Source organism: Labrus mixtus, chromosome 12 (genome assembly GCF_963584025.1).
Source record: "Labrus mixtus chromosome 12, fLabMix1.1, whole genome shotgun sequence".
Classification (NCBI taxonomy): domain Eukaryota; kingdom Metazoa; phylum Chordata; class Actinopteri; order Labriformes; family Labridae; genus Labrus; species Labrus mixtus.
Genome location: NC_083623.1, coordinates 8,580,361 through 8,605,831, shown reverse-complemented (window position 1 = coordinate 8,605,831; position 25,471 = coordinate 8,580,361). Strand labels below are relative to the sequence as shown.

The window sequence follows — 25,471 nt, the reverse complement described above, 5'->3', positions numbered from 1 at the left end:
TAAGCTCCTTCCCTCCCACTCTTCCTCTGTCTTTCCACTCTTACACTGTCTCTCTCTCTCTCTCTCTCTCTCCCTCCGTCTTGCTGCTGTTGCTGCTGGAGCGGTGTGCTGCTGGTGTTGGAGGTGGCGGCAGTGGCAGTGACAGTGGTGGTGTGTGGTGTGTGCAGGGGGTTTTCTCTGAGCTTTAAGGGGAATAGCTGGGAAAGCCAATCCTGATAGCATAAACAGAAGAGGGGGGGGGGGGTTTTCTCCTTTTTCTCCCCCGGCGTGGCTCCAGCAGGGGGATATTTATTTCTCGGTCTCCAGGATGAAGCTGTGCGTGAGCGGAAGGTACTGCTGTTTCATCGTTTGCATCTTGTGGTTTGGTTTAACAAAGCTGTGAATCTGTGTGAATCTGTGTGTGTGTGTGTGTGCTCATCTGTATGTGATGTAGCTGCACTCCCAGAGTCAGTTCAGGCTGTCTGTATCGATGCAGTGATGTTAGGGGATGATCTGCTTTTCTGATAGTTTCTCAATAGATGAATGAATGCTTTTTATGCAGATGATTAAACGTTGTACACATGGAATCTCCCCTTGGCTTGAAACATTTACCGCAGCAAATGTGGAGCTACTGTAAAAGCATTGTTGTTCTCTAAATGTTTTTAAATGACTCTCGAATGTGTTAAGGTTGTAGAAATGACTTCTGCATATCTGCTTCTGCGTGGTTTCAGACAGTCACCTGTCGGCATGCGCCCTGAAAAAATGGATTAATCACGCTTCGGATATTGCTGCTTTATCAACACTAATAGTTTTGTTGTGTTTGAATAAGCCTGCTGGTCTCAAATGTGCTCCACAAGCCCTCGCTGAAAACTAAACTGAAGCCTCCACAAGCCTGCATAAACAGATTTTAATGAGCTCATTACAATATTACAAGCGCTTACCTACTTTTCTGATTAAAGTTGCATTACAGGAGAATTCAAGCAGCAAAGCAAACACGAGATGAAGGAGACGATTGCTTTTGCCTCCACTTGCTTCCTTTCTGTCCCCTTTTTACCCCGCTGTCATACAGTAGGCTACATTTTTAATTGACACTATTACTAATTCACCGTTATTAATCCGGCACAAACGGAAATTGATCGCTAGCTTCCCCTTTTGTATTCGATTACCGATGGTGTTATTACAATTTCAGGCAGATTAGAGTTTAAAAGGCGTTTAAGCAGCCGATGAGGGGTAATTAATCTGACGGGTGGGGGGGGGGAGGGTTCTCCAATATTAGACATCAATTCTCGGCACCTCTGTGTCACGGCTCTAATTGAATTATAGTAGCTCTCATTGATAGTGGAGGGGGTTAGTCCTACATCTTTATTCCTCCTCACTCACTGCCAAACAGGAAACAAGGTCACCTGTGTCCTCTTAAGAAGCTGCGATGAGGTTAAAGAGAAAGCTGGATTTACCTGAGGGTCTGACCGCACCCCCCCCCCCCCACCTCCACCGCAATTTGTATCTCCAACTCCTGACAGCTCATCTCCGAGACGCCTTCCAGTCTGAACTGATGAAACGTCCTGAAATCTCTCTTCCACTCTCTTTCTCTTGTACAATTTCTGTCCCTCGCTTGGCCCGGGCTCCTGCTTCTCGGGGCCGTGTGGCGGAGATGGAGATCTGAATTTTACATGAAGACATGTTGGAACAGAGAAGCTCTAAAGCAACAGAGACGTCTTTGTTAGATGAACAGATTTAAGGTTTTTATGAGGTTGTCAGAGTATTCAAATAAATGTCAGCTTTAATTCTTTGACAACGTTTTTTGAAAAGCTTTATTCCAAAGATGAGATTGACACCACCTTGAAAAGGATGAAAGTTGCTTTTCAAGGATGACTGACAGCCTCAATATTGAAAAGGGATTTTTTTTTTTTTAAAGAACGATTTGAGATTAAGACTAAACAGGAAAGAAAACAAAAGGAAGGAAAAGGATGAAAATTAAGAATGAATCTTTTGCCAGGTTCTTCATTTTAACCCTTCCAGTTTTGTAAAGACAGAAAAGACAAATAAAGTGTTATTTAATATCCTTCATCATAAAAGATGAAAGTCCAAATGACCTCTCCTTAGCTGCTCATGATACTGACTGACTTCAGCTAACTCCCATCACAAGAAATGTATAAATGTTGCTGTGTTATAATCTGGTGCAAAACAGAGGACTTGATTCTTAACAACCTAGACTGTGGCATCAACATTTATCTTCTTATTTCTTACAGTTTTTCCTTTAAACAAATAGTTAAACATTTTAGGAATTACTGTAAATGTATTTCTGACAGTCAATACCACTTTCATCTCTGTGACACGACAGCTAGGAGACAGTTAGCTTAGCATAGGGCAGGAGACAGGGAGACTGTAAGGCGGGTTCTTTCTGTTACCTAATCACTTGAATTTTGAATAAATACAACAAGAAATTCCTTCCAATGATCTGTCACATTGACTTGGCACAAGCTAAATGTTTTATAAGCTTAGCTAAGTGCGGGGGGGTTGATATTCTCATCTAACTGTAAAAGACAATAAAATACAGGATGCAAAATATACTGTGAAACACAGTAACAAGGAAGCACTAGATCATAATGAGTCCTTCTTAAAAACAGTTTTAGTTTGAGTTTAAAATGACCGACACGCTGTCCCACTAGTATGTGATGTGAGTGAGTGTCAGCGACAAAATCAGTTTGATTCAATGGTTTCCTAATAGCCCTCAAGCGAGGCGAAACAGCGCAACCTTGTCTTTACCCCAACGCCTTGTTTCTATTTTCATTCCCGACGCTCTCGTAGACATGGTCAAGGAACGAGGAAGGATGTGGCTCTACAAAGTGCTGGCAGTGTCTTTTCTATCTCAACAGAGCTCGTTAGCTTGTTTTACAAAGTAGAGATAGAGGTGCATTAATAATATACATTGACTTATGTCAACAACCCTGTAGAAAAACTTTGTCTGGCTCACTGCGAGCCGTGTATTGACGAGCTTTTGAGTGTTGGGATTTTAATCACTAGCTCGTCAGTACAAAGCACCACGCTTCTGTTTGTCCAATTTCTATACTAATGGTGTTTTCAGACCAAACAGTTCTGGGGACATTTTGAAGAGGAACCACTGACTAAGGAGTTCTCTGAGAACTACACACCATGGGAAATGTTTTTTCTGTCTGCATTCACACCGCCCTTTGTACCTTCTCTGAAGCAGGAGCGAAAAAGTTTCCTCTTAACGGGCTTCTAGGAACTCATATATTTCACAGTTCCTGCCGTGCGGAATGAATAAAAAAGGAAAGTTACAACCATTCCTAGAACTATGAAGAAGCTCCTGCAGTCCGAAGAACGCCTTAAAGCACTAGATGTCATATTGTTTGAATGGGGAAACTGAAAGTTAAAATGTAACCGATGGACAGTGAGTCCACCTTACTGTCTCCATTAGATGCTCCACGTGTTACAGAGCCGGATTCTCTTATTGGAAGCGAAGGGTACAGAGTAACGGCCTCACGATGAAGACATTGGATTAGTTTAAGATTGGAAAAATGGAACAAAATGATCAATCATCAACATATTTTCTTTAGAACATTACAATGATGGAACCGTATCAACTTCCTGTCTAAGATTTGACTTAGCCCTAAATCATCAGAGGCCGGATTGTAGTCAGTGCTGCTTGTGCTTGGGAGGTTACTAAAAAGCCTTTATGAAAAATGATAATTTTTAGCATTCTAATAAGCAAAATCAATAATACACGATGGAGGACATGAAAGCCATTTAATCATCCCAGGTGAATGAGGCGTCCACTGAATCGTATGAAGTTGTGCATTAGCAGACATTCATGTGTGTGTGAAAGTGGTGTGGGAGAGAGGCTGGTCTCAAGAGGCTGGAGGTTAGTTTTGATCTGTTTAAGTGGACAGAGTTGGTTTAACAGACTAATGCTTTCCTCTATAATCTGTGGTCTGAGCAGTCAGCCTCTCTCTCCCACTCTGTGTCTACGTGTCTCTCTCTCTCTCTCTCTCTCTCTCTCCCCCCGTGAAGCACTGACAGCTCCTTTGGGGGTTATTAAGTGTTTCTTATCATCTCAACCCCATTATTCCTCCTCCCCTTTGCCCTCTTCAGCACCCGCGGTCAGATCATTCAGGTCAGAACGGCCTCACTGCAATATATCACAGCCAGCATAAGTACATTTTTGGCAATTTGACAAATTAAAGGAAAAGTCTGTCAATTAGATATAGAATAATCTGGCTTTTTCTTGCAAAAAGAGCACAGACTTCTTGGAATTTAACGCAAGACTTCTGCTGAACGGAAGCTTTTAGCCTTTGACTAAAAGTGACACCTCATGCTAAACTACTTTTGAGTGTTTTAGCGTTTTGCTTGTATGCTAAGCTAACGAAAGGTCCCAGAAGTATGAAAGAGTCAAAATGTATTTTTGCTAACATAAGCTAGCTTTAGCTCCCATAAAGTACAGGGCTCAACATTATAATTTGCAGATTAGATTAGAGCCCTCTTCAGAAGGCCGTTTCAAGCTGCGTTATGCTGCTGTGAAGTTTTGAGTTCAATCTGAATGTAACGGAGACGTAATGTGGGGACAAAGTGATCCAGCCTCTGTACTGTGTTTGGAGGTATAGAGCCAGTTTTTCAGCAGAGCCAGCAGTGGAGCGCAGCGCTGTGTGTGCGTGCATGCCTGACTGGGTGTGTATGTGGCGTTCCCGCTGTGCAGAGCTTCCGCAACCCCCGAAACGCGATGTGAATTCACAAACTGGGACGCCAATGTTACACCGTCGTGGAATCAATATGAATGTACATTAAGGACGTGATGACGGCTGAGCTTAGTTACAGCTCTTTTGCGAAAAGCAAAAAGCATTTTGAAAAGAGATTAGATTAGATATACTTTATTGTCCTCAGGGGGAAATTTGTCTTGGGTAGAAGTGCAGAGAAAAAACACAGCTCAGTGCAACTTACAGAACAATCATATCACAAGAACACATCAGGTAATGCATAAAAACAATATAATGAAAACACCATTAATACCAATAAAAGCCTTAAGGCTGTATTCACTCTAAGAGAATAAAAACACATGTTCAATAATATGTCTTGTATCTGACAAAAGAAGCTGTGATGAACGACACAGCAGGCCCCAGTTTGCCTAGTCTCCTTTTGATAAGAGTTGAAGGATAGTTCAACATTTTGGAAAGGTTTTGTTGAGAGTTAGATAAAAAGATCCTAGCTCTTTTATGTCTTTTCATAAAGTTACTACTTGCTTTATTTACAATAAACCTTGAAAACAGACTAAAACTTTTTGAAGGTAAAACATCAGTCAGTTAATACCTTTTTTTTTTTTAGGGTGTTATGTGGCTAATTTTATCAGTAAGAAATGTGGGGTAATATGGATTAGAATTAAAAAAAAATAACAATAGTAATAAATAAAGTTAACGTGTTTTATAAAATAACAATAATTAACATTTAAGAGAAAACTACACCACCTCACCGAACGAGTGAGCTACTGTCCAAACATGTTTATTTCCGCTGTAAAAAATTGGGCTGGATGGGGATTTCTTGGCTTTTGGAGCCAGCCTCAAGTTGACACTAGAGGAACTGCAGCTTGTTGCACTTCCACGTTGGCTTCATTTTTTAACACCAGAGGTTTCTGCTACCAAAATGTTCAACTTAAAGAGGACGTAGTATACCCCTTTTCCACCTTTTCAAACAGTCCCCTGTGGTCTAAATGAAACGAATATAACGAAAAGAATATAACATGAATCAAGAACCAGAGGAGGTTTGTGACCCTGTATAAACCAGCTCTCTCTTTGGTGTGTGTGTCTCTTTAAATGCAATGATCCCCCCTGAGTTTTCCCGGTAGACATCACTCCTTTACTAGTGAGAATAGAAATGGCAGACCTATGCTCAGGGCTGGGGGTGGAGTCCATGTGTGGAGATACCAGGGAGATACCAGAAACCCACTGTGACATCACAAGGAGAGCAAATTTGAAACGGAGCACTTTTCTCTGTGTTGTAAGACTTATGCAGACCTCAAGCAAAGGACTGGATGGGTTTATTTCACATCTTGTGGATTAAATATGCCCCCTTTAAGATTTAAAATAGAAAAAAAACCTATGCACATCCATTTCACAAGACAGGTGCGTAGGAGACCAAACCTTCATTAGGCAAACGGCTTAACAGGATGCAGGAGTTTACCTTCAAAATGAACTTGTACTTTAAACACTCAGCGAAACATCAAAATGAAAATAACAGCAACCTTTTGCTATTGAGAATTGACAAGGTAGCAGGATTTTTGAAGGAAAGTTAACAGTTAAACTAAAGGTTTCTCAATATGGTTTAAGATGCTTGTTTGTCTGCGACGGCCCCAAACTTCAGTTCACATCTTGAATATCTTTCTATATATACCACTACAGTAATGGCACTCTGCTGGAGAGCTGATAGTGTAATATTGCTTCTATATTTTCTCTGTAAAGTCCTTTTTTCCCTGTAAAAGCTCCATTCATGCATCCCCGAGTTGAAGCTTTTTAGGCGGTCTCTTGAGAGCTATGGATGGACCAGTAAGTACATCAGAGCCACCTGCTATGTGTAGCGCACTGCAAATGGAAACACATATACAAACATACACACACATGAACACACACAACCACACAAAAACAGGTATATGGGAACACATAACAGAGTACTGGTTTGCAGAGGTGGTTCTTTTTGTTGTGTCTAATCACTACCTGTCCATTCGTGCTACGCTCGTAAACAATATGCTGCGATGGTGGGCGGTGTGCCCCTCGCTGTGTGTGTCTCTGTATGTGTGTCTTTGTTAGTTCTATTTTGAATGATCTGAGACATTTAGAACGATGCTTTTGCTTCTGTGTCCCATCTCTTTTTTCTTTGGTTGTGGTTGAAAAGACGGCCAGGTATTTTGTTTGCTGAAAAGTATTGTATTAAAAGTATAGCGATAAAAACAACAAAAACATTTCTGTACTTCTACATCGATGGCGATGTTCCAAAGCTATAGCCACTCTGAATCTGATATTTTGAACACAGTTGTCTTCACAAAACTTCAGTGTTTGAGTCTCAGACTGAGTGTGAGGTTTCAGCTGAATATTCACTGCTTAGTTTTCAAATTCTAGGTTGGAAGAAGATCTCTGTGGCTTTGCTGGGACAGCTCTCAGAAGGCTTCACTGGCACCGTGACATGATTTTCTTTTCTGGAGGCTGATGCTGTTTTTTTTTTTTTTTTTTTGTAGGACAGAATGTACTTGTCTTCATGTGTTTATCTGGTGTGTGTTTGTACATGTGTTTGCGTGTTGGTCAGCAGTGTTAATGCCTGGGGGTGTTTTTTTTTTTTTTTTTTTTTTTTTTTGCTTTGACTGTTTTCCAAACTTGTATTTATTGGACCATGAATCATTTATCAGATTCGCTTGTGAGAAAGAAGTGATGATGACACCTTTTTTCTAAATTATTTTGTATTTATGTAGAACACCAACACTTTATATCACGCTGAATATTTGATGCTCTCAAAAGCTTTTAAGAATAGAATTTTCTTAGTTTTCACGCGGAAAAAAAATCATATTTCTTCTGATATTATGGCTTTACTCCTTTGGAACTATTTCAATGTTACTTCACAATTTCAGTGCTTTTTCAGAGGGCTAGTGAAAAGTACAGGTCATTTATTGCTGAGTGATTGATGACTAAAAATGATAATCCTCTCAAAGCGCTACGTCTAGCAGCTTGTTGGGGTTAGTTCGGTTTAGCAAAAAGGTGTGAAATGGCTCTGCCTATTAAGAATAGTCTCATATCAACACCTCTGAAAGTGGATAATGTTAGAAAATCAACCTTTCCTTGCCAAGAAACAACACATAACCTTCTTTAAACAAGCAAAAAAAAGAATATTATCAACTTTTAATAGGCTTAGATCACTGTTTTCCTGTTTCTAGTCTTCATGGTAAGCTGAGCTAACAGCTTCCGCTTGCTGCTGATATTGTTTTAGTCTCTGGTGTAACTCTCAGTAAGAAAGACAATAAGCTACGTTAGCTGTAGCTACCTGTGACAGAAGGTTGGTGACATTATCTCTGACACAGCGCTAGCTAAAACAGGCTTGTGTTATTGAAGCTGCTCATCTGTGTCGTTAGCTAGCAGCTAGCAGACGCTGGCAGTGAATGCACAGCGCGACAAATAAACTTAGATGATAGCTACAGCGACCTTTTTACTTTAAATATCTTTTTACAACTTGTTCTGGTGGGTTTTTAAAAACATTTTCAGGGGATTTTCAGCTAAACAGAACTTTGTATATTTTTGTTCTCTTTTTTTTGAGCTCTGCCTCCATCACCTCTTCAGCTCATCCTAATAATCCTCTCAGGATGCTTGTAGTGATTACACACTCCCCTGTGCCCGAGTGCCATCAGCAGCACATGAAATGTGTTCGGCGGGTCATTATCCCCTGCTGCTGCTGCTAATGATGTTGGTCGTTGGTGTGTAACTACTGCGGTGTCTGCTCCTGAGTTAATCAATCCCGGACAGAGACATAAGCCCACATACAACCATAGCACCCTTATTTGAGAGGGTTCTTTTTTTCTCTATGTGGAGGCTGAGTCATACTGTACGTGTCATCAGACTGAGTGACTGCTGCAGGTTAGCTGCCTTGTTAATCTGACGGCATATACAGGGCCGAGAGAGAGCGACTTCTATGCCTCCTTTTCTCTGCTGCTGCTGGATGAGTCAGACGCTCAGGTTCCCTTTCTCTTTAATGCCGAGGTCTGGGTGCGTGATAAGGGCTTTTCCTGAGAGCCAATCTATCTGCAAGGTAGTTGAGATAAGGAAGACAGAGAACTTAACAAGATGGTAAGAGAAGAGGAAGGAGAAACTGTGATTTCCAGTGAAAAATTCACACCCACTCTTTTTGTTTTCCTCCTCAATTTGGTGATGGCTTCTCCCTCTTTTCTGTCTTTTGGCTAAGCTAACCCCCCCCCCCCCCCCCCCCCCCCCCCCCCCCCCACTCCCACCCCAAAAAGCATTTCCTGCTTTTCACTCTTTCCAAATTCCCCAACTTCAATATCCTCTACCACCTCCCCTTCCTCTCCTTTTCAATGCTCTGATTTCCTCTAAAATGTCAGCGTGGCAAGAGTGGGTGGCAGTGAGCGCCATCTGAACGAGCCTTGGCTGTGGTTTTTTGCTGCAGTGTGAGGATCGGCTAAAGGAAGAAGTAGAAGAAAGAGAGTGAGCGAGTGAGTGAATGAGCGAGCGGGGGAGTTGAAGTGGGTTGTGAGCTGGCGGTTTGACAGAGGACACCTGACGTGGACGGGGATGTGTCCTTAACAGCTGCTGTCCTTTATTGACTTTTCAGGTAGAAAGACACTTCATTCCCGTTAGGACGGAGATTTAATAGGCAGAGCTGATGCCGCAGCACACAAACACGCACATTTGCAAACAAAAAAATACCTGCAGGGTCACGCTGAAAAACATAAATATGTGCATCTTTAAAGTGATGCACACACACACACACACACACAAATGCGAACAGGCAAACAAGTTTTTCATTATCGTATATGAAATTAAAATTTCTACCTGTACACAAAAAAGGGCTCACAAAAGATGTGCTCACTCCCACCAAATCTCTCTCTCTCTCTCACACACACACACACACACACACACACACACACACACCACACACATAAACATCCAGAGCCGGTGTGCGATGACTCAGAGGGGAGCAGCTGGAATGAAGGCTCCAGTGGCGGTGTTGAGCTGTCACCATCTGGAGGAGTGCATGTCTGCCTGCCTCCCTCATCCTGCAGCACAAATCACCCCCCCGATAACTTAGAGAATCAACATGTTTCTCAACGTCACCTGTTTTTTTTTTGTTGTTTTTTTTTTTTTACTGTTTGTACGAAGAGTTGTGACAATATTGATGCCGGTGTTGGAAAAAGCCTCGGCTGCCGTTTGAAATTTAAGGCGTGGGTCTTAGCAAGTGCACCAGTCTGTTGCAACAATCCGATTATAGCAATTTTGCCCTGACTAAAATGGTCTTGTTTCACTGGATGTTCTTCTCTGCTGCTCCAAAACATAGGTAGTCTACAAGTACGCAGCAAAGAAATGGGTACATTTTAATTGAAGTGCTACCTCAGCTATAAACGACTGTCAAGCTACATTCAAAAAAAAAAGATCCAGCACCTTTGATCCAAACCAGGAAAAACAAAAGACATCACACCCATGGAGGAACATCTCTAGTTTGTACAGTATCCATAGATACAACACCCTAAAGGTGATGCTATCCTCGGCTGTATCCTCTCTACTGCAGTCACACTCACTGTGTCACTGTTTCCTGTGCGGACGGACGGTCCAGTGCTCAGATCAGAGCCGCTTTGATCAAGCGTTGACGGGCCGTCTCATCTAATAACCCGCGCCATTTGTCTGAGGGTTGACAGCCGCACCTGTGCTACGGACGCCGGCGAGACACGTAGGATTGCGGGGGGGGGGGGGGCAGAAATGTTTGGAAAAGAAAGCCTCCGTCTATTGGCCCTGACAGAATATTTCCATTCAAGCTCGTCAGATGTGTCAGTTCATGTCGTTTGTGTTTGGACACGCGGGGAGATGAAGACGTTTGCTCTGCGCAAAGCGTGACAGCGATGTTTGTTCTACTGATAAGTGTGATATTTGCCTGTCAGAAAAGGCCTGTCATCAAGCAGCGGTTATATGAAGCAGGCTCGTGGCCAACAAGAACCCAAACGCAGACAATAAACCTAGAAAAACATTTTATTCTTCAAAAAAGGAGAGAGACAAAAGCAGTCTCCAAAGCCTGTATTAGATTCATAGTGAAAATGCTAAAAACACAGACAAGTCATCGTAAAAAAAAACAAGCTGAGTAACAACCCTCGCGTTTCTCTAAAAGGCCCTGAAAACATGTTTTTTTTTACTCAGAACTGAGAGATGGGATACCACTTTAAAGCAAAAGTTTCTGCTAAATTTAGAACATCTTCAGTCATCTCATGTGAGAGATTTCTGTTTTTACTTCTTTCTCTCTCTCTCTCTCTCTGTCCGTTTACTTTGTTTGAGGGGGGGGGGGGGGATACACGATGTAACATTTGATGATAGTTTCGACCACTCAATTCAATCAGTGCGGTGCTTTCTGAACTTTTAGCTGATGATGCGATCATGTGTGGCTGCAACTTGTAACAGATTGTCTGCGTTCCTGATCGATCAAATGATTATTTTCACATTTAATTGGTAAGTTGTTACATCTGTTAAAATGATGCCCAAGCTTCGGGTGACGTCCTTAAGTTTCTTGTGCTGTCGATAACCCAGAGATAACCAGCTTCCTGCCATAGAGGAGGAAATACATGATTCATCATATTATTTATATTGTTAAGAGAAAATCTGATTAAGAACCAGCTTCCCCAAAAACGCTGAATCCATGACATGTGAAACCGAAATCTTAAGAAAACACAATATGTGTGGGTAAGGATGCCATTTGTCATTCGATAAACGTAACACCCACAAAGGTTGAAGCTGTGGAATATAACCTGCCTCTCCTCTATAGATTTGTCTACATTTCTTTGTTGAACTTTGCTGCAGAACATAAAAAAACACCCTTTGCTTTTTCTTTTTTTTAAGTCTGAAGCGTTAAGACCAAAAACTTGACATTTACCTCTGATGTCTGAGATACTTTCATTTCCACTTCCACTGTATCTTTGCCGGAAACAACACAGTGTGACATTGTGAGGGAAAAGTACAACAAAAGAAAGCTAAAATTAGCCCTGAAGCTAAATCACCAAGGGGGGAGTTTTTTTTTTTTTTTTACATTTCAAGATCTGCTAACCTTGAAAGTTGTGTTATCTGAATTTAGTGCAGCGTTTTTTATGCTGTTTCAGCTTTCCTCCTCCTGCCAAGGACCGAACTGTTGGGGGGGGATTTTTTTCATAAATGACAATTTATTGCCAACCTGTGTGTTTGTTTTGTTTGGCAGGGTCAACACATGTAGAGCACTCAGAAAATCTGCAGGCCAGACTTAGCCGGTCTCCTTTGGGGATCTAACATACACGACGGCTCCCTGTGGTCAACCCCTTTAAACACATGAGAGGGAAGGAACACAGACAAACCATGAAAAAGATATACATTGGCAAAACCGCCTTAAAAGTCCCCCGAAATGGCGGCAAACATCCAAAAAAGAGGTAAGAGTGAATCTCTCTAGACGCCATCTTTCCATCCGTCCTGGTTTATTATTTTTATTTTGTCTGTTTGTCCGTTCATCCGCCCACGAGTTGTGTCCTCTCGTCGCCCGCCGGTGCTAAAGCTGCCTCATCTCGCCTCTCCGAGCGCCAGGAGTCATGCTGCCTCGTCATCTCATCTCACCGCAGTGAAAGCACTCATTACGTCTGACTCAGCTCCTGTTCACAGAGGAGGTCACTAATGGGAGATTTTTTTCCTCCCTGGAGCTACTTCACGTAAACTCATCCTATATCAAACAACAAACACCTGTACTCCCCTGCGAATGCCCCGCCAATCAAAGAGAAGAAGGAGGTGGGGGCGCTGAACTGTTGGAACAGTCAGCTGAAACGTTCATTGAATCACTCTGTGAGGCCCGGCACTGTTTTTACTCACAGACTCTGTTGGAGGTGCAGCAGAAGAAATATAAACAACGCTCCTCATCCAGTGTGAAACGATCATTTATCATTTGAACCATATTAAGAAAAACCCTACATTTCTCTAACATTTAGCCGATAAGGGTTTAATTAATTTAGTGACGCTTTAGTGGAGGCTTGAGTTTCAATTATACAAACTTTCTTCAGGAAGTACAGAATCCTTAAGTGGACATGCCGCTATACTTCATTTGATAACCAGTAATGTCCATTTTTTTCTGGTGAACTTATTCACTGAGACTTACTTATTCATCTGATTTCCAAGACTTCAAAAGCACAAAACAAACATAGAAATAGGCTTAAATGACCTCATTAGTGTGGGCAATGGCAACATGGCATGCTGTGTTTGTGTTTTCTAGAATATCACGAGAAAAATGTTATTTCAAGATAATGACATAAATAAAACTGTTTTAATGGGAATAACACCTCTAATATCCCAAGATAACGAGAAAACAATAAGTTGAGATCTTAAGAAAATCACTGCAAATCACTCCTTATCACAGGAAAATGGAACTAAGAGAAATGTATGGCTTTCTGTCTGGCTAGAGGCAGAAACACTTAACAGACAAAAAAGAAAAGAAGTAAAAGACAGAAAATGCTGCAGAGGCCCAATGTTGCTTCGCTCCAGCTCAAAATCATCTCAATAAAACAGAGTTAGGAGATCTTTAAAGGTTTTCTTTCAGCAACATTTTTACGTCTACCTTTAAAAAAATCTCCAAATGCTGCACCTAGAATTTAATCTCCAAATGGATTAAACAGCATCACCATTTAAATACACTGAAGCCTACAGTTTTTATCTCTGCTCACTTCAACTAAGAAATATTAAATGCTCCAAATCAGCTACATCTCTACTTAGTAATTTGTAAAAAAAAAAAAAAAAAAAAGAAATGTGCACAAGAGAAATCTTTTTAACACAGACAAAATAATATTTTGTTGTTAAGATATTTCACTTTGTAGCCACAAAGATTGTCTTCAACTCTCACTTATCAATAGTAACATATCTGCTTTTAGAGCCAATACATTTATATTTCTCTACCACATAGTTGCTGCATCTCCACCAAAGAAATGATTCCCTTAAAAGACTGTTTGTGGAAAAATAAAAAGTAAAGAAAGACGATAGATTGTCCTTAATACACGTGAAAAAACCTTTGGGTGTTGTAGGTTGAGCATTCATTCAAGTCGGTAATCTAAACATCGCACAAAAAGCAAGGAAATGTGTGTTTGGTGGATTATTTCTTTGTTGTAACAATGCTTCTTGGCAATAAATCTTATACCGTTGGAAAGCCTCTTTATTTCCCTTTTAAATTGTGCCACATTTGTAAGGAACATGCATATGTGGGATGAGCAGCAGAGCTGAATATGTGGGTTGCGCCCGTGAAAAACTTGCCAAATGTTCTCTGCCAATGCCAAACGTATTAATTAAAAGTCATTTATTGCCAAGATGCATTGTTACAACAAAGACATATCTACCAAAAACACATTTCCTTCCTTTTTGTGCGATGTTTATATTACTTGTGTGACTTTCTCAAATAAACGATAGACTTGAAGGGCTTTACGAGACAACACGTTTGCCTAAATGTCAGAATAGTCACGTACAACTGTTAAGATTTAGTCATAGCTGCATTTTTGAATGCAGTCTGGACTGACCCAATGTGCTTTTCATCCCACTGATTACACAAACATTAAGCCCATACTAATGAGCAGGAAACTGGATGCTACCTCCACTTAGTGACCTGACGCTTTGAAAGGAACCTGTCCCTGAAAAAATATTAATCAGCCTCTCTCAGCCCCCGTTGCTGCATCTTTGATCTTGTTAAAAGAGAGACAAAGAAAGGAAGTGAAAAGAGCGACGTGACCACATCTCCATCCACGCTCTATCTTGCTTTCTGTTATCCAGGCTGCAGATAGAGTCATTACACTCCTTCCTCCATCTGTCCGTCAATACAGGGTCCATTAAGCCCAGCCGTGCACATTCAGATCCATCACGGCAACAGACATTTCCTCTTTTTCCCACTCACACTTGCCCTTTTATTAGATTGGAGCCCAGGTAATGCACATGCTCTGAAAATAGTCATCATTGTGCTGTCTCACTGAATTACACATGGGGGTATCGCTGCTCAGTGAATCTGAGCCTTCACAGTCTATTCATGTGATGTATTAGAGTTCATTGGCTCATATTTCATCACAGAGAGAACACCCTCTCTGTCTCTTTTTTTTTTTTCCCAATCTCACTGCTGATTGGGTTTCTGTGATGTGCTGCAGAGATAGAGAACTGATGCTCATAAATGTAATGACTGAAGAAGCTCCTTGCTCAACCCTGACTGGATTTTCTTAATTAGAGATCCGTGTTTTGGTCCCATGTTGTCTTCATACAAAGCACTTTTTCTTGCAACTTTTCAGCTTTTATCACCCTCTCATGATGTTCTCATCAACGCTGCATGGCCGTTCAGGGGTGCATTAAAAGAGATATGTAGCCCCTTACAAGTCCATTTAGAAACACATATACCGGAGTTACAAGCTCCTCCATATGCCCTAAACACAATCATCTGCTCTGTGTGTGTGTGTGTGTGTGTGTGTGTGTGTGTGTGTGTGTGCAGCTCTCTGCTGGAGCAGAAGGAGGACTTACGAAAAAGGCTTTCCTTCACGACACACAAGCTGGAGCTACTGCAGAGCGAGTTTGACTCCACGCGGCAGTACCTGGAAACGGAGCTGCGCCGAGCACAGGAGGAGCTGGACAAGTTCACTGACAAACTGCGCAGGTAGGCACACATACTTGCCCGCGAACAGGTTGGAACAGGTGCTAATTCTGCAATACCCTATTGCAAGTAAAGCCCCAACTTTTAGGGAACACTTACCAGCCCTTTCCCAATTGCATCCATATTCACAAGGCAGTCATCTTCCTCTAACGTCACACTCCTATTGGGAAGCTCAAACCATCTCATAATGTTGAAATGCTGTAATCAAGGTTTGCAAAGTATCTTTGTAAGGAAGTGGACAGATCATTTTTAGTTACATTTTTTCTAAAATTATCACCAACTGAAAACACAATGTAAAGGAAAAATCCAAAGGGACTTTACAATTTATTAGGCACCGACAGCTACGTCAACTTGGCCATCATTAGCCTTCAACCAATTCCTAGCCAATGTGAAAACTAGCTGGCTAACATGACCTTTGGCAAAAAAAATAATATGAACTTCTGCGATCGTGTCATATAACACAAACATCAGAAAAACAGTTCTGGACAGTTAGATACAAATTTGCACAAACAGCATCTAAACCAATCATATCTGAGCATTTCAAACTGATCCACTTGGATGAGACTTTCTGCTTTTGTTTTCACTCCTTTTACGTGCTATGAAGTGCTGCACTGAACTTTAAAAATTCAGTTTTTTACTCCTGGGTATCTGAAGTTAGCCCATCGTCTGGTTCCGGTCCAGTGAACAGCTTCTTTAAAATTGAGTGGGGATGTAATTTACTGCAGAGGTTCTGGAAAGAGACCCTTAAATCCTGGATATAATGGTCTGTATGTTATTCTTCTCTTGCCGCTTATAAAGACCAGGGGATTTTTTTCCCCTCATGGTGCTTGATTAACGAAATGCAACACACAGAAATACACACTCATGATGCAGAGGGAAGTAAGAAAAAGTAATCATCATTTTGTGCGGCAAAGCTTCCTTTCTTCCTGTGATCATCTTTTGAATTAGTCTCAGGACCCCCAGGTTGTTCAGGAGTGAGCAATTCAGTGATTTTATCCGGTTCTGTTGCTCACATGTTGCCTTTTCAAAATACATTTCTGTCTTCTGTGTCAAAAATAACAGAAGAAAACTTTCACTGAATCATCACATATGTAGAGTTATATCCACTGATATAGGTTCTATAAAGTGAAACTGTGGCATGTGACGCCAACTCTGACTCTGCACACTGCTGAGCATTTGAGCCGAGTGCCATATTTCTTAGTTTGGAGGCAATCCCTGCGTGCTACTGTAAGGTGTGTACATATATCTGTTATCTGCAAGTGAGCAACTGTTTTTATTGTGTTGTTTAGAATACAAAGCAGCTACTCAGCGCTGCAGAGGATCAACCAGGACCTTGAGGAGAAGATCCACAGAGATGTAAGTGCTGAGCAGCAGTATGTGTGTTTGTCCGTGTATTCCTCCCATGGATTCCCATGCTTGTGGTTAAGTACCTGTAGACACAAAAGAAAAACGAGGCAAGAGTCGCCGGGTTCAGACTTCGTACAAAACACTGGGAGAGCCAATTTGAATATGAAACTGCCCCGCAGTTGTTACCACTGACATTAATTATGGCTTATTACTATTTGCTGTCCTCCTTCCAATGGCGGAGTGATAGCAAACCTATTGTTCCTCAGTGTGCCGTACCTCACTTCATTTGTCAGACATTGCTTATGCAGCGAGAAAGTATACAATTAACTGGCCCTCCTGAGAACACTGTATGACAATCAGGTGTCGTTTCTGTTTAATGGACGGCTGAAAAGTGCTCGCTGAATGGTTTTGTTACGAGACGAGATAATAATCATTGTCGTGATTACAATACCAGAGTGAAGAGTTACTGTGCTGATAAGGAGTTTAAGGTCACACAGCTTTTTGTTGTGGGGTAAAATAAGTTTAAAAAAAAAATGTTTTTTCCAAAATAAAAGCCATCAGTTTTTTTTTGTTTTGTTTTTTTGTGTCTATTGAAGCATCCTCATCAGCTCTTATTGATTCCTCTCACGTCGTCCCTCCTCCAGGCTGAGAGAGGTGCTGAGTAAGTCTCTCTGCAGATCGTAAAAGCTTGTTTACTCCAGAGGTGCCACAAACTCATCTGACCCCGTGGCCTTGCACAGCGATAGAGAACGTAATTACAAGACAGATAAACATAGTGATGTGCTTTGATTGTGCTTCTGCTCGCACAGCTACAGTACAGTGGAGAGCCTGAGGGGAAAGAGAAAACTTCTGTAGTCTCACAACAGCACAAGGACAGAGCTACTCGATGCAGGTGCCTTAACTTTAAAACAAAAAAAAATCTATCTATTATTTTGAGCCCTCCATGGACACAACATATGCTTAAAATGCAGATAGAAATGTATCAAAACTTAACATAAATGTTAAATTCTCTTTTAAATTTGCCTTTCGTATACAAACTTGGACTCTCAAGTAGGGATTTATTGATCCCATTCTGAGACGGGACATCAGTCCGCTGGGGACTGAAGGAGCTGTTCGAAATCTGTCAAGCATTCATTACTTCCTACTTATATAATAGTCAATTATAAGTGGAGGACTAATGAGCCCACTGGGAAAATGAAAAATCACTTTTGGACACTTTTGGCTCATTTTCTCTGCACCGTTAATCACGTCATTCCTATCATTTGCTTCCCATGATCCATGATGGCATAGAGTGCTTGGTTAGTGACCATCTTCTGTACACGACTTCTACTATTGCATTGTGGGATACTTTAAGTCCACTGTACAGGATCAAATAATTAGACATTTAGAAGGCACTTAAACTTCGTCTCATATGATAAGAAGTAAGTGCTAGACGCTGTTTGTCACTGGTTGGATGAATTCATACCAGCTACATCAACATGCTGTATGGGTCATTGCATGGTCTTCAAAGACAAAGTATGAAGAGTTGGCGCTACTCCCTACAACTTAATCAAGCACCTCCAAAAACATTATGCCAAAGAACACAATGAGTTGTTTTTGCTAAAACTGTTAAAGCTTTTATTTTCCATCTTGAAGCTATGTATTTTCCATCCATCCATCCATTATCTATACCGCTTTTCCCGTGGTCAGGGAGGCGATGGTGATGATGGAGCCGATCCCAGTTGGGGAGAGAGGCAGGGTACACACTGGACTGTTCGCCAGTCAATCACAGGGCTGACATATACAGTATGACCACACTCACATTCACATCTGGAGGCAATTTTTGAGTCGCCAATTAACCTAACGAGCATGTCTTTGGATTGTGGGAGGAAGCCAGAGTACCCGGAGAGAATCCACACATGCACAGGGGAGAACATGCAAACTCCACACAGTGAGGGCCAGGGCAACAGGGCTTACCACTGCACCACTGAGCAGCCCCCAACATATTTTAATCATGATAAAAAGCAATTATTTCAATCTGTATCTACGCATTGCAAGTTTTTACAGAGTAATGAAAGCAGTGATTTGTACAAACCCGATCTTGAGACAAACACTTGCAAATCATCCCATTGTCTTCACTAAGTGAGGCACACAGCTCATTAAACTATGGTGGAATCCAATCACCATGTGGTATTGGCAATCACCAAAAGTCAAGGTATTAGTATTGGCTTTGCTATTGACATCAATATCTATTTCAGTATCAGTATCAATATCTGAATCAGTATACGTATAAGTATTAGTATGGTTGCCAATATCTGTATCAGTATTGGTATCAGACAGAATAGGGGCGGCTGTGGCTTAGTTGGTAGAGTCATTGTCTCTCAACCAGAAGGTCGAGGGTTCAATCCCCATTGCTTCATTGGCGGCAAATGAATGGGCTTAGTTACTTCTGATGGTCCCACTTCCATCAGTGTGTGAATGGGTAGGTGTGACATGCAGTGTAAAAGCACTTTGACTAGTCAGAAGACTAGAAATGGGTATGATGTTCTTGATTGGTAAAAGTTGATAGGCAAAAGTAGGCAAAAAAAATGTGACTACAGTGTCTCTTGATGCTCCTTCAACACCATCAAAGTGTTGTTGCTGAGTGTATCTTTAGTGTATGTGTGGGCGACATTAAAAACTTTTAGACGCTTCCCTTAAAGGCCTCACATCACACCAGTCAGATTTTTGCAGGGTGCTCATTTGTTCATTGGCTCTCTTTATTGTCAGTCTCAGCATCATGACGACGAGAAGCGAGCTCTGAGCAGGGAGATCATCGTCCTCAACAACCACCTGATGGAGGCCAAGCTCACCATTGAGAAGCTCCAAGAAGACAATGTAAGAGCCCATCACACTGCATCGACTCTTCAGACTCTTCATTCGTCTCCTTTTTATTTTCAGCTCAGGAGAATTGAATAATTCACATTAGCTCCTTATTAGCTTTATTGTGTGTGAAAGGGTATTTCTGTGTTAAACAAAAAATAAACAATCGGCTTAGTTACCATGCGTTCATCGCCTGCTGGCTCTATATTAATGTCTAATTCCCTGTTTTCTGGGATCAGCTACATAACTCGTCCCTCTCCAGCATGCTTTGCATCCAAAATGCTGCGGCCAGACTTCAGTTTGGATCCAAGAATAGAGATTATATTGGTCCAATTAAACTTGTCTTTACTGACTTTAAATACCATTGCACATTGAGGTCTTCTTGCTGTTTGTCTTTTGACCCCCTTTCTATGCAAACCCTGTTGAGGCCCTTATATTATCGCTTGTATCTTTTAATGTATTTGATCAAAATTACAAGAAATAAGTCAGTCAAAGAACTTTGATTTCACAAATAACTCAGGTTTTCACATGCATGGACTTTGACTTGTTGCTTTTTGGTACATGTTTTTATCCAAAGCTTATCAAATCCAAACATTTTATGTTGCTCTTCTTCTGCCTATATATGTTGTATATGTTATTTTTGAATATGTATGTCATATTAGGTAATAGGGTTAAACTGGACTTGGCTTGACTTGTGTTCTCATTAAGATTCTAAAATCAAAAGGTGAATAATCATCCCTTATTGTTTTGTATCGTCTTCTGTTGGTGGTGTTCCTGTGGCTCGACAGGACGTGTACAGAAAAGACTGCAACCTTGCTGCTCAGCTTCTCCAGTGCAACAAATCTCTTTACAGGGCCCAGCTCTCTGAGGTGAGTACTACAATAACTCCTCCAATAAAGTGCAACTTCATGTTCTGAATGTTTTACCATTTTTATCCATTTCATCAGTTCCCTGGAAGTTTAAAATAGAGCAGTTTACATGTAGGCCTTAATAGAACTGATTTTAATTGGGACTGTCAAACGATTAAATCCTAATTGCGATTAATCACTGAATTAGAATAGTTAATTACGATTTACAAGATTTTTAGTTGCATGTTTGAAATTCCATTATTTCGCATTTGGAATTAAGAATTGTTCGACTCTTATTTTGAATTTCTCTCTGTCTTAAGCAGAGAGAACTTTACTTGCTGTTTGAATTCTAACATGTTTTTTGTTTTTTGTTTTTTTTTTACAAAAAAGAGACTTGTTATGGAGCAAAATCGAAATGGAAACAGTTAAAGGGACGGTTCAAAAGTGAAATGTTTGATGTTACGAGGTGGATATTAGTTTTGACTCGTTGACTGATCCGTGCAGGAGTGAAATGAGACATTCAAAGACGCAGCAGTGTCCTACTTTTCCATTGTTTTAGCCAACGATACCCGATTATAAGGATAACTATACAGAGCAAAGATGTATAGATGAAGACGCCAATGCTTACGGTGCTACTCTCACAGTGCTAAAACAGGCAACAGGATGTTGAAAGCAAGCTAATTAAATGCCCACCCATATCACTATTATCCCCAATTTTCCCTGGAAATGACACATGCTGCTTTTAACTGTAAAAATATAATACATTTGGATTTTTTTAACACAACAGTTGCAAGTTCTAAACTATAAACTATGACACACTGATAAGTGTACGTGATTGGGAGCTAGATAAAAAGTGATTCAGTGAAAGTGCTGTTATTTGTAGAGAAAGAGGAGATTTGAGGCAGCTCACTACAAAAGATGAGAGAAATCATTTCACTGTCTTGACTAACTGAAGGTCGTCTGGCCCTATGTGAGGCAGAGGAGAGACAAGACAGCGTGGAGCGATGACTGCTGTAGGTCACAGCAGGAAGGGACGAGTTGGAGAACTAAAGCTGTATTTTGGGCTGAGTAACCTTCACCTGAGAGAAGTGACAGAGGCCGGGTTTCAAAGAGCTGGTATCTGATACAACACAGCTCAACCCTATGACTATATATCTCAAATTTTCAATTAAACTGGAAATGGATTACCCATATTTATCTAAACCTAGAAATGCTGCACGTTTGCAATACATGATCATAACGTTATTACTGTGATTCTTTTTTTTTTTTTACAAAAAAGCTCTTAATTTTGATGTTCAAAGTTCATTCTAACGGCCTAGCTTTTATTAAAGGGATAGTTCAGTATTTTTGAAGCGGGGTTGTGTAAGGTACTCTTTAATAGTACGTCTATTAGCCACTGGAGATGCTGGTCAGCGTGGCCCCTTTAAGGAGAGACCAGACCAGAGTGCAGGCCAGGAAGCTAGCCTATAAAGATATACAGACAAGGCTTTTACTTCACGTAGTTTAGCTAATTTTAAGAAAAACTGAGTTAAAATACAACGTTGGGATAAATGTGTGCTCGGCTGAAAAAATTGACAGCACTTTATTTTTCCACTAGCAAGCCACGTTCTTTCAGCACTTCTTTGGCATAACACATAGGCCTACATGTTTCTTTGAGGGCACTGATGAGCTGTTTGGGTCTTTAATGTAATTCTAAATGACTTTTTTTGTTTTGTTTTGTTTTTCTTCTAATTAGTTAAATTATGTGGAGCAAACAACTTCGTCTGAAGTGCTGAAAGAACGTGACTAGCTAGTGGAAAAATAACGTGCTGTCAGTTTTTTCAGTCCAGCACACATTTATCCCAACGTTGTATTTTAACTCAGTTTTTCTTAAAATTAGCTAAACTACGTGAAGTAAAAGCCCTCGTCTGCATATCTTTATAGGCTAGCTTCCTGGCCTGCACTCTGGTCTGGTCTCTCCTTAAAGGGGCCACGCTGACCAGCAACTCCTGTAGCTCATATACTTACTGTTGACAATATTCTTCCTGTCATTTAAAAAAAAATACTGTACTATCCCTTTAAATGCACACACATTGTATTCCTCACTCAGGTCCTGTTTTAATCGCCTGTTGCCATCTTAACATTTTCAAACCAGAAGTAATTACATTTGGTTGCTTTGGTAAAAGCACATTTTGGTTGGCTTTTCCAACAGGGTGGATATGCACTGAACGCCTCTAGCCTGGTGTACATTGACTTAAACACCCTAAAACATAGTCTGCACTATACTTGCTTTTTATATGAATGGAGCCGTGATTTACTAAATGGACATCTTAATGTTTAATAAAGCTTTCAAATGAGCAATTAACACCATGAAATACAATTAGAAAGATGTTTAACCGGATTTATAAAAAAATCAAGTGAGAAGAAGGGTAATTTTTTAAGGACCTGAACAAGGAGACTGGAAGGTTTTTAAACCCAGAGACTACATTCACGTCTGTTACACAGTAGATGGTAACAAATGTGTGGAGTATCATGAATAAATCAAAAATTGCTGCCATTAAGGGCCGTCTACTTTCATTCTGCATCTTTTGGCATTTAACTGAGCTTGGGTATGAAAATTAACTGTAGCTCAGATCTCGTGTTGGCACCATTCAGCGAGAGTTTAAAGTAAATCATGTCTCTAAACTTCTCTACTCCTCTCACTCGATATGTAGCCAAGTCAGAGCATGGTGATACAGCTGCAGGTTTACTAATCAAGTAACTGCTTGACAATGACGAACAATGACAATGCATGAAACATAGACCAACATGGCATGCCAGTTAACGTTTGACCAAAAAAAAAAAAAAAACACAGAGAAGACCAAGAAACTGTGCACGAATGTGACAGAAAGCTAGCCCTTCAAGGAACTAAAGTCCAACGTGAGGCAGAATGTAAATGCGGGGTGCACCGCAGCCTCGTCATGATGTCCTGCTCCTCTTGTGTAAAGAGATGCATGTGTGTATCGATCAATTATTTTAACTCCAGGCCAGCTTGGCGCCACTTTCCGCTGCATCAGCCCTGGGCCGTGTGCCTGGCCCATGTGACAAAGGTTGTTTTTTTTTAAAGCTGGCAAATGTCCACAAGGTTAAAGAACGCCTATATGGTGGAATGGAAATATCAATGCTAACTGCATTTGGTTGCATAAGGCCCATAAAAACAATCCCCCCCCCCCCCCCCCCTACGCATACACAGCACACACGAGCACAAACGCACACATGCTGGGCTGTACATATGGGATCTGTTATGGAGTGAAAAACTGTTCCGCAGGCAAACGGCCAAACATAATGGGGGTCAGAGGCTATACATGCACTGACTGTATGTCCGCTGGTTTTGCTGATCCCGTGGGTGGGCGCCAATCGACATCGTATTGATGAATGATGCTGCAGCATTTTGAGAAGTGCAGCAGCTCTTCAGAGGCGGCTGAAGTGCCTCGGTTGTTTTGTTTTGCTGCAAAACAAGCACAGTGTGGGGTATGAAATGATTAGACTTGCATTTCCAAACGCATCATGAAAAGCTTAACGTGATCTCGCTCAAAACAAGCCCGAATGAAAAATGTTTGGACAGTAATTAATGGGATTTAGTTTGGTCCAATCTGTAATAAAACTGTGATGAAAAAAATGTGTTTTCTCCTGCTCAGAGGTGTTTGTCTTTTCTCTATCCACAAAGTTATAATTAACTACCCTCTCATTGCCAATTAGGAACAACTGACTAGATTCCTGTTGATGATGTGCTGGTATAATGCTTGTTGCTATGGAGAGGCACAGATAGTGGAAGGATGGAGGCTTCTCTTTATTGAGACATGCTCAGAATAGCACGATGTCTTTCATTCCAAGGAAGGCAGCTCGGGTCGACTTCATTTTCACAAATATTTTCCCTCTTAGCTAAGGTTCTTGTCACTTAACATTGTACTTTTGTACTGTAGTGACAAACACAATTATTGCAGTCAAACCATGTGACTGCACAGGTGTATGTTGTGACATATTCAGAAATCTCCTACTGTGCTATGTTACATACAGTATATACATGCTGCAGTGCATAGGTATGGCAACAACAATACATTCAAATAGTATAGTAGTATATGCATGGAGTAAATGCTGGAACTCTTTTTCAGGTAATCATTGGGGATTTTTCATGTTAAGGCCACTTTACTATGTGTGACTTTGAAACCTGAAACCAAAGTAGACAAAAAGTGGTTCAAATCTTTAGCCCCACTGTGAGCCACCTCTATCGTCAGCTGACTATGAGTTCGGACAAGTTAGATAATCTCTGGCAAAATCATGACAGTACGCAAAATGTAGGACTAATGTCTAACAATGGAAATGTGGATTTAGCCAGCCAAGAAGTCAAAAATACTGGAATTTAAAGAAAAAGAAATACAAAATACACTTTACCATGTTTTTCAAACACTAATATGTGTCTCTAGTCTGTCTACAAACCCCCCAAACTATGAGAAAAGTCCATCCTCTCCGTCTTTTGCCTGCACCACTTTTCAGAAAATGTGTGCTCAAACAGGCCGTTTGGAGATTTTCCCTTTGTGACATCACAAAGGGCAGTAACCCCTCCCCCAGATGGGTGACACTCCCACAGCTAGGTGTTTGTTCTCCCCTCCTTTCCACCGTAAACAACAAAAGGGCACGGAGCAACAAAGCCCGAGCCACCCAACCCCTTACAGAGAGGGGGCGTGGTCAGACACAGCTCATTTACATTTAAAGATACAGACACAGAAACAGCCTGTTCTGAGCAGGGCTGAAATAGAGGGGTTTACAGGCGTGATCAAATACAGGATCAGAGTGGATTTAGAACAAGAAACTTCACAGACATGTTTTGGAGCTTTGATACTTATTTAAACTTAGCTTTTATCAGAAGAAGAGAGCAAGGCCAAAAGTAAACAGGGATATCAAAAGCAAGTAATGTATACCCAGTGCAAAGAAGACGTAATGCAAACTGAATATTTTGCCATTAATACTTAATTAGGGGGATTTTCCGCTCTTTAGAAAAATCTTGAATATGCAATCATTACATATTCTCAGTCAAATGATAAAATGAATGGGATACG

At 40.9% G+C, this 25,471-nt stretch overlaps 1 protein-coding gene across 2 annotated transcripts in view; it reads left to right on the top strand.

The window, feature by feature from the left end:
- The window catches only part of si:dkey-174m14.3 (uncharacterized protein LOC563117 homolog), a 28,481-nt gene continuing 3,010 nt past the window's right edge, over positions 1-25,471 (top strand). The window contains exons 1-6 of one of the 2 annotated variants that reach the window (XM_061051801.1): positions 3-330; positions 11,932-12,136; positions 15,202-15,363; positions 16,650-16,716; positions 19,456-19,563; positions 20,337-20,417. In XM_061051801.1, coding sequence (XP_060907784.1) covers positions 12,039-12,136; positions 15,202-15,363; positions 16,650-16,716; positions 19,456-19,563; positions 20,337-20,417 — 516 coding nt within the window. In that variant the 5' untranslated portion in view covers positions 3-330; positions 11,932-12,038. Of the gene's footprint in view, positions 331-11,931; positions 12,137-15,201; positions 15,364-16,649; positions 16,717-19,455; positions 19,564-20,336; positions 20,418-25,471 lie in introns of both variants that reach the window. The other variant, XM_061051802.1, reaches the window with a different exon arrangement.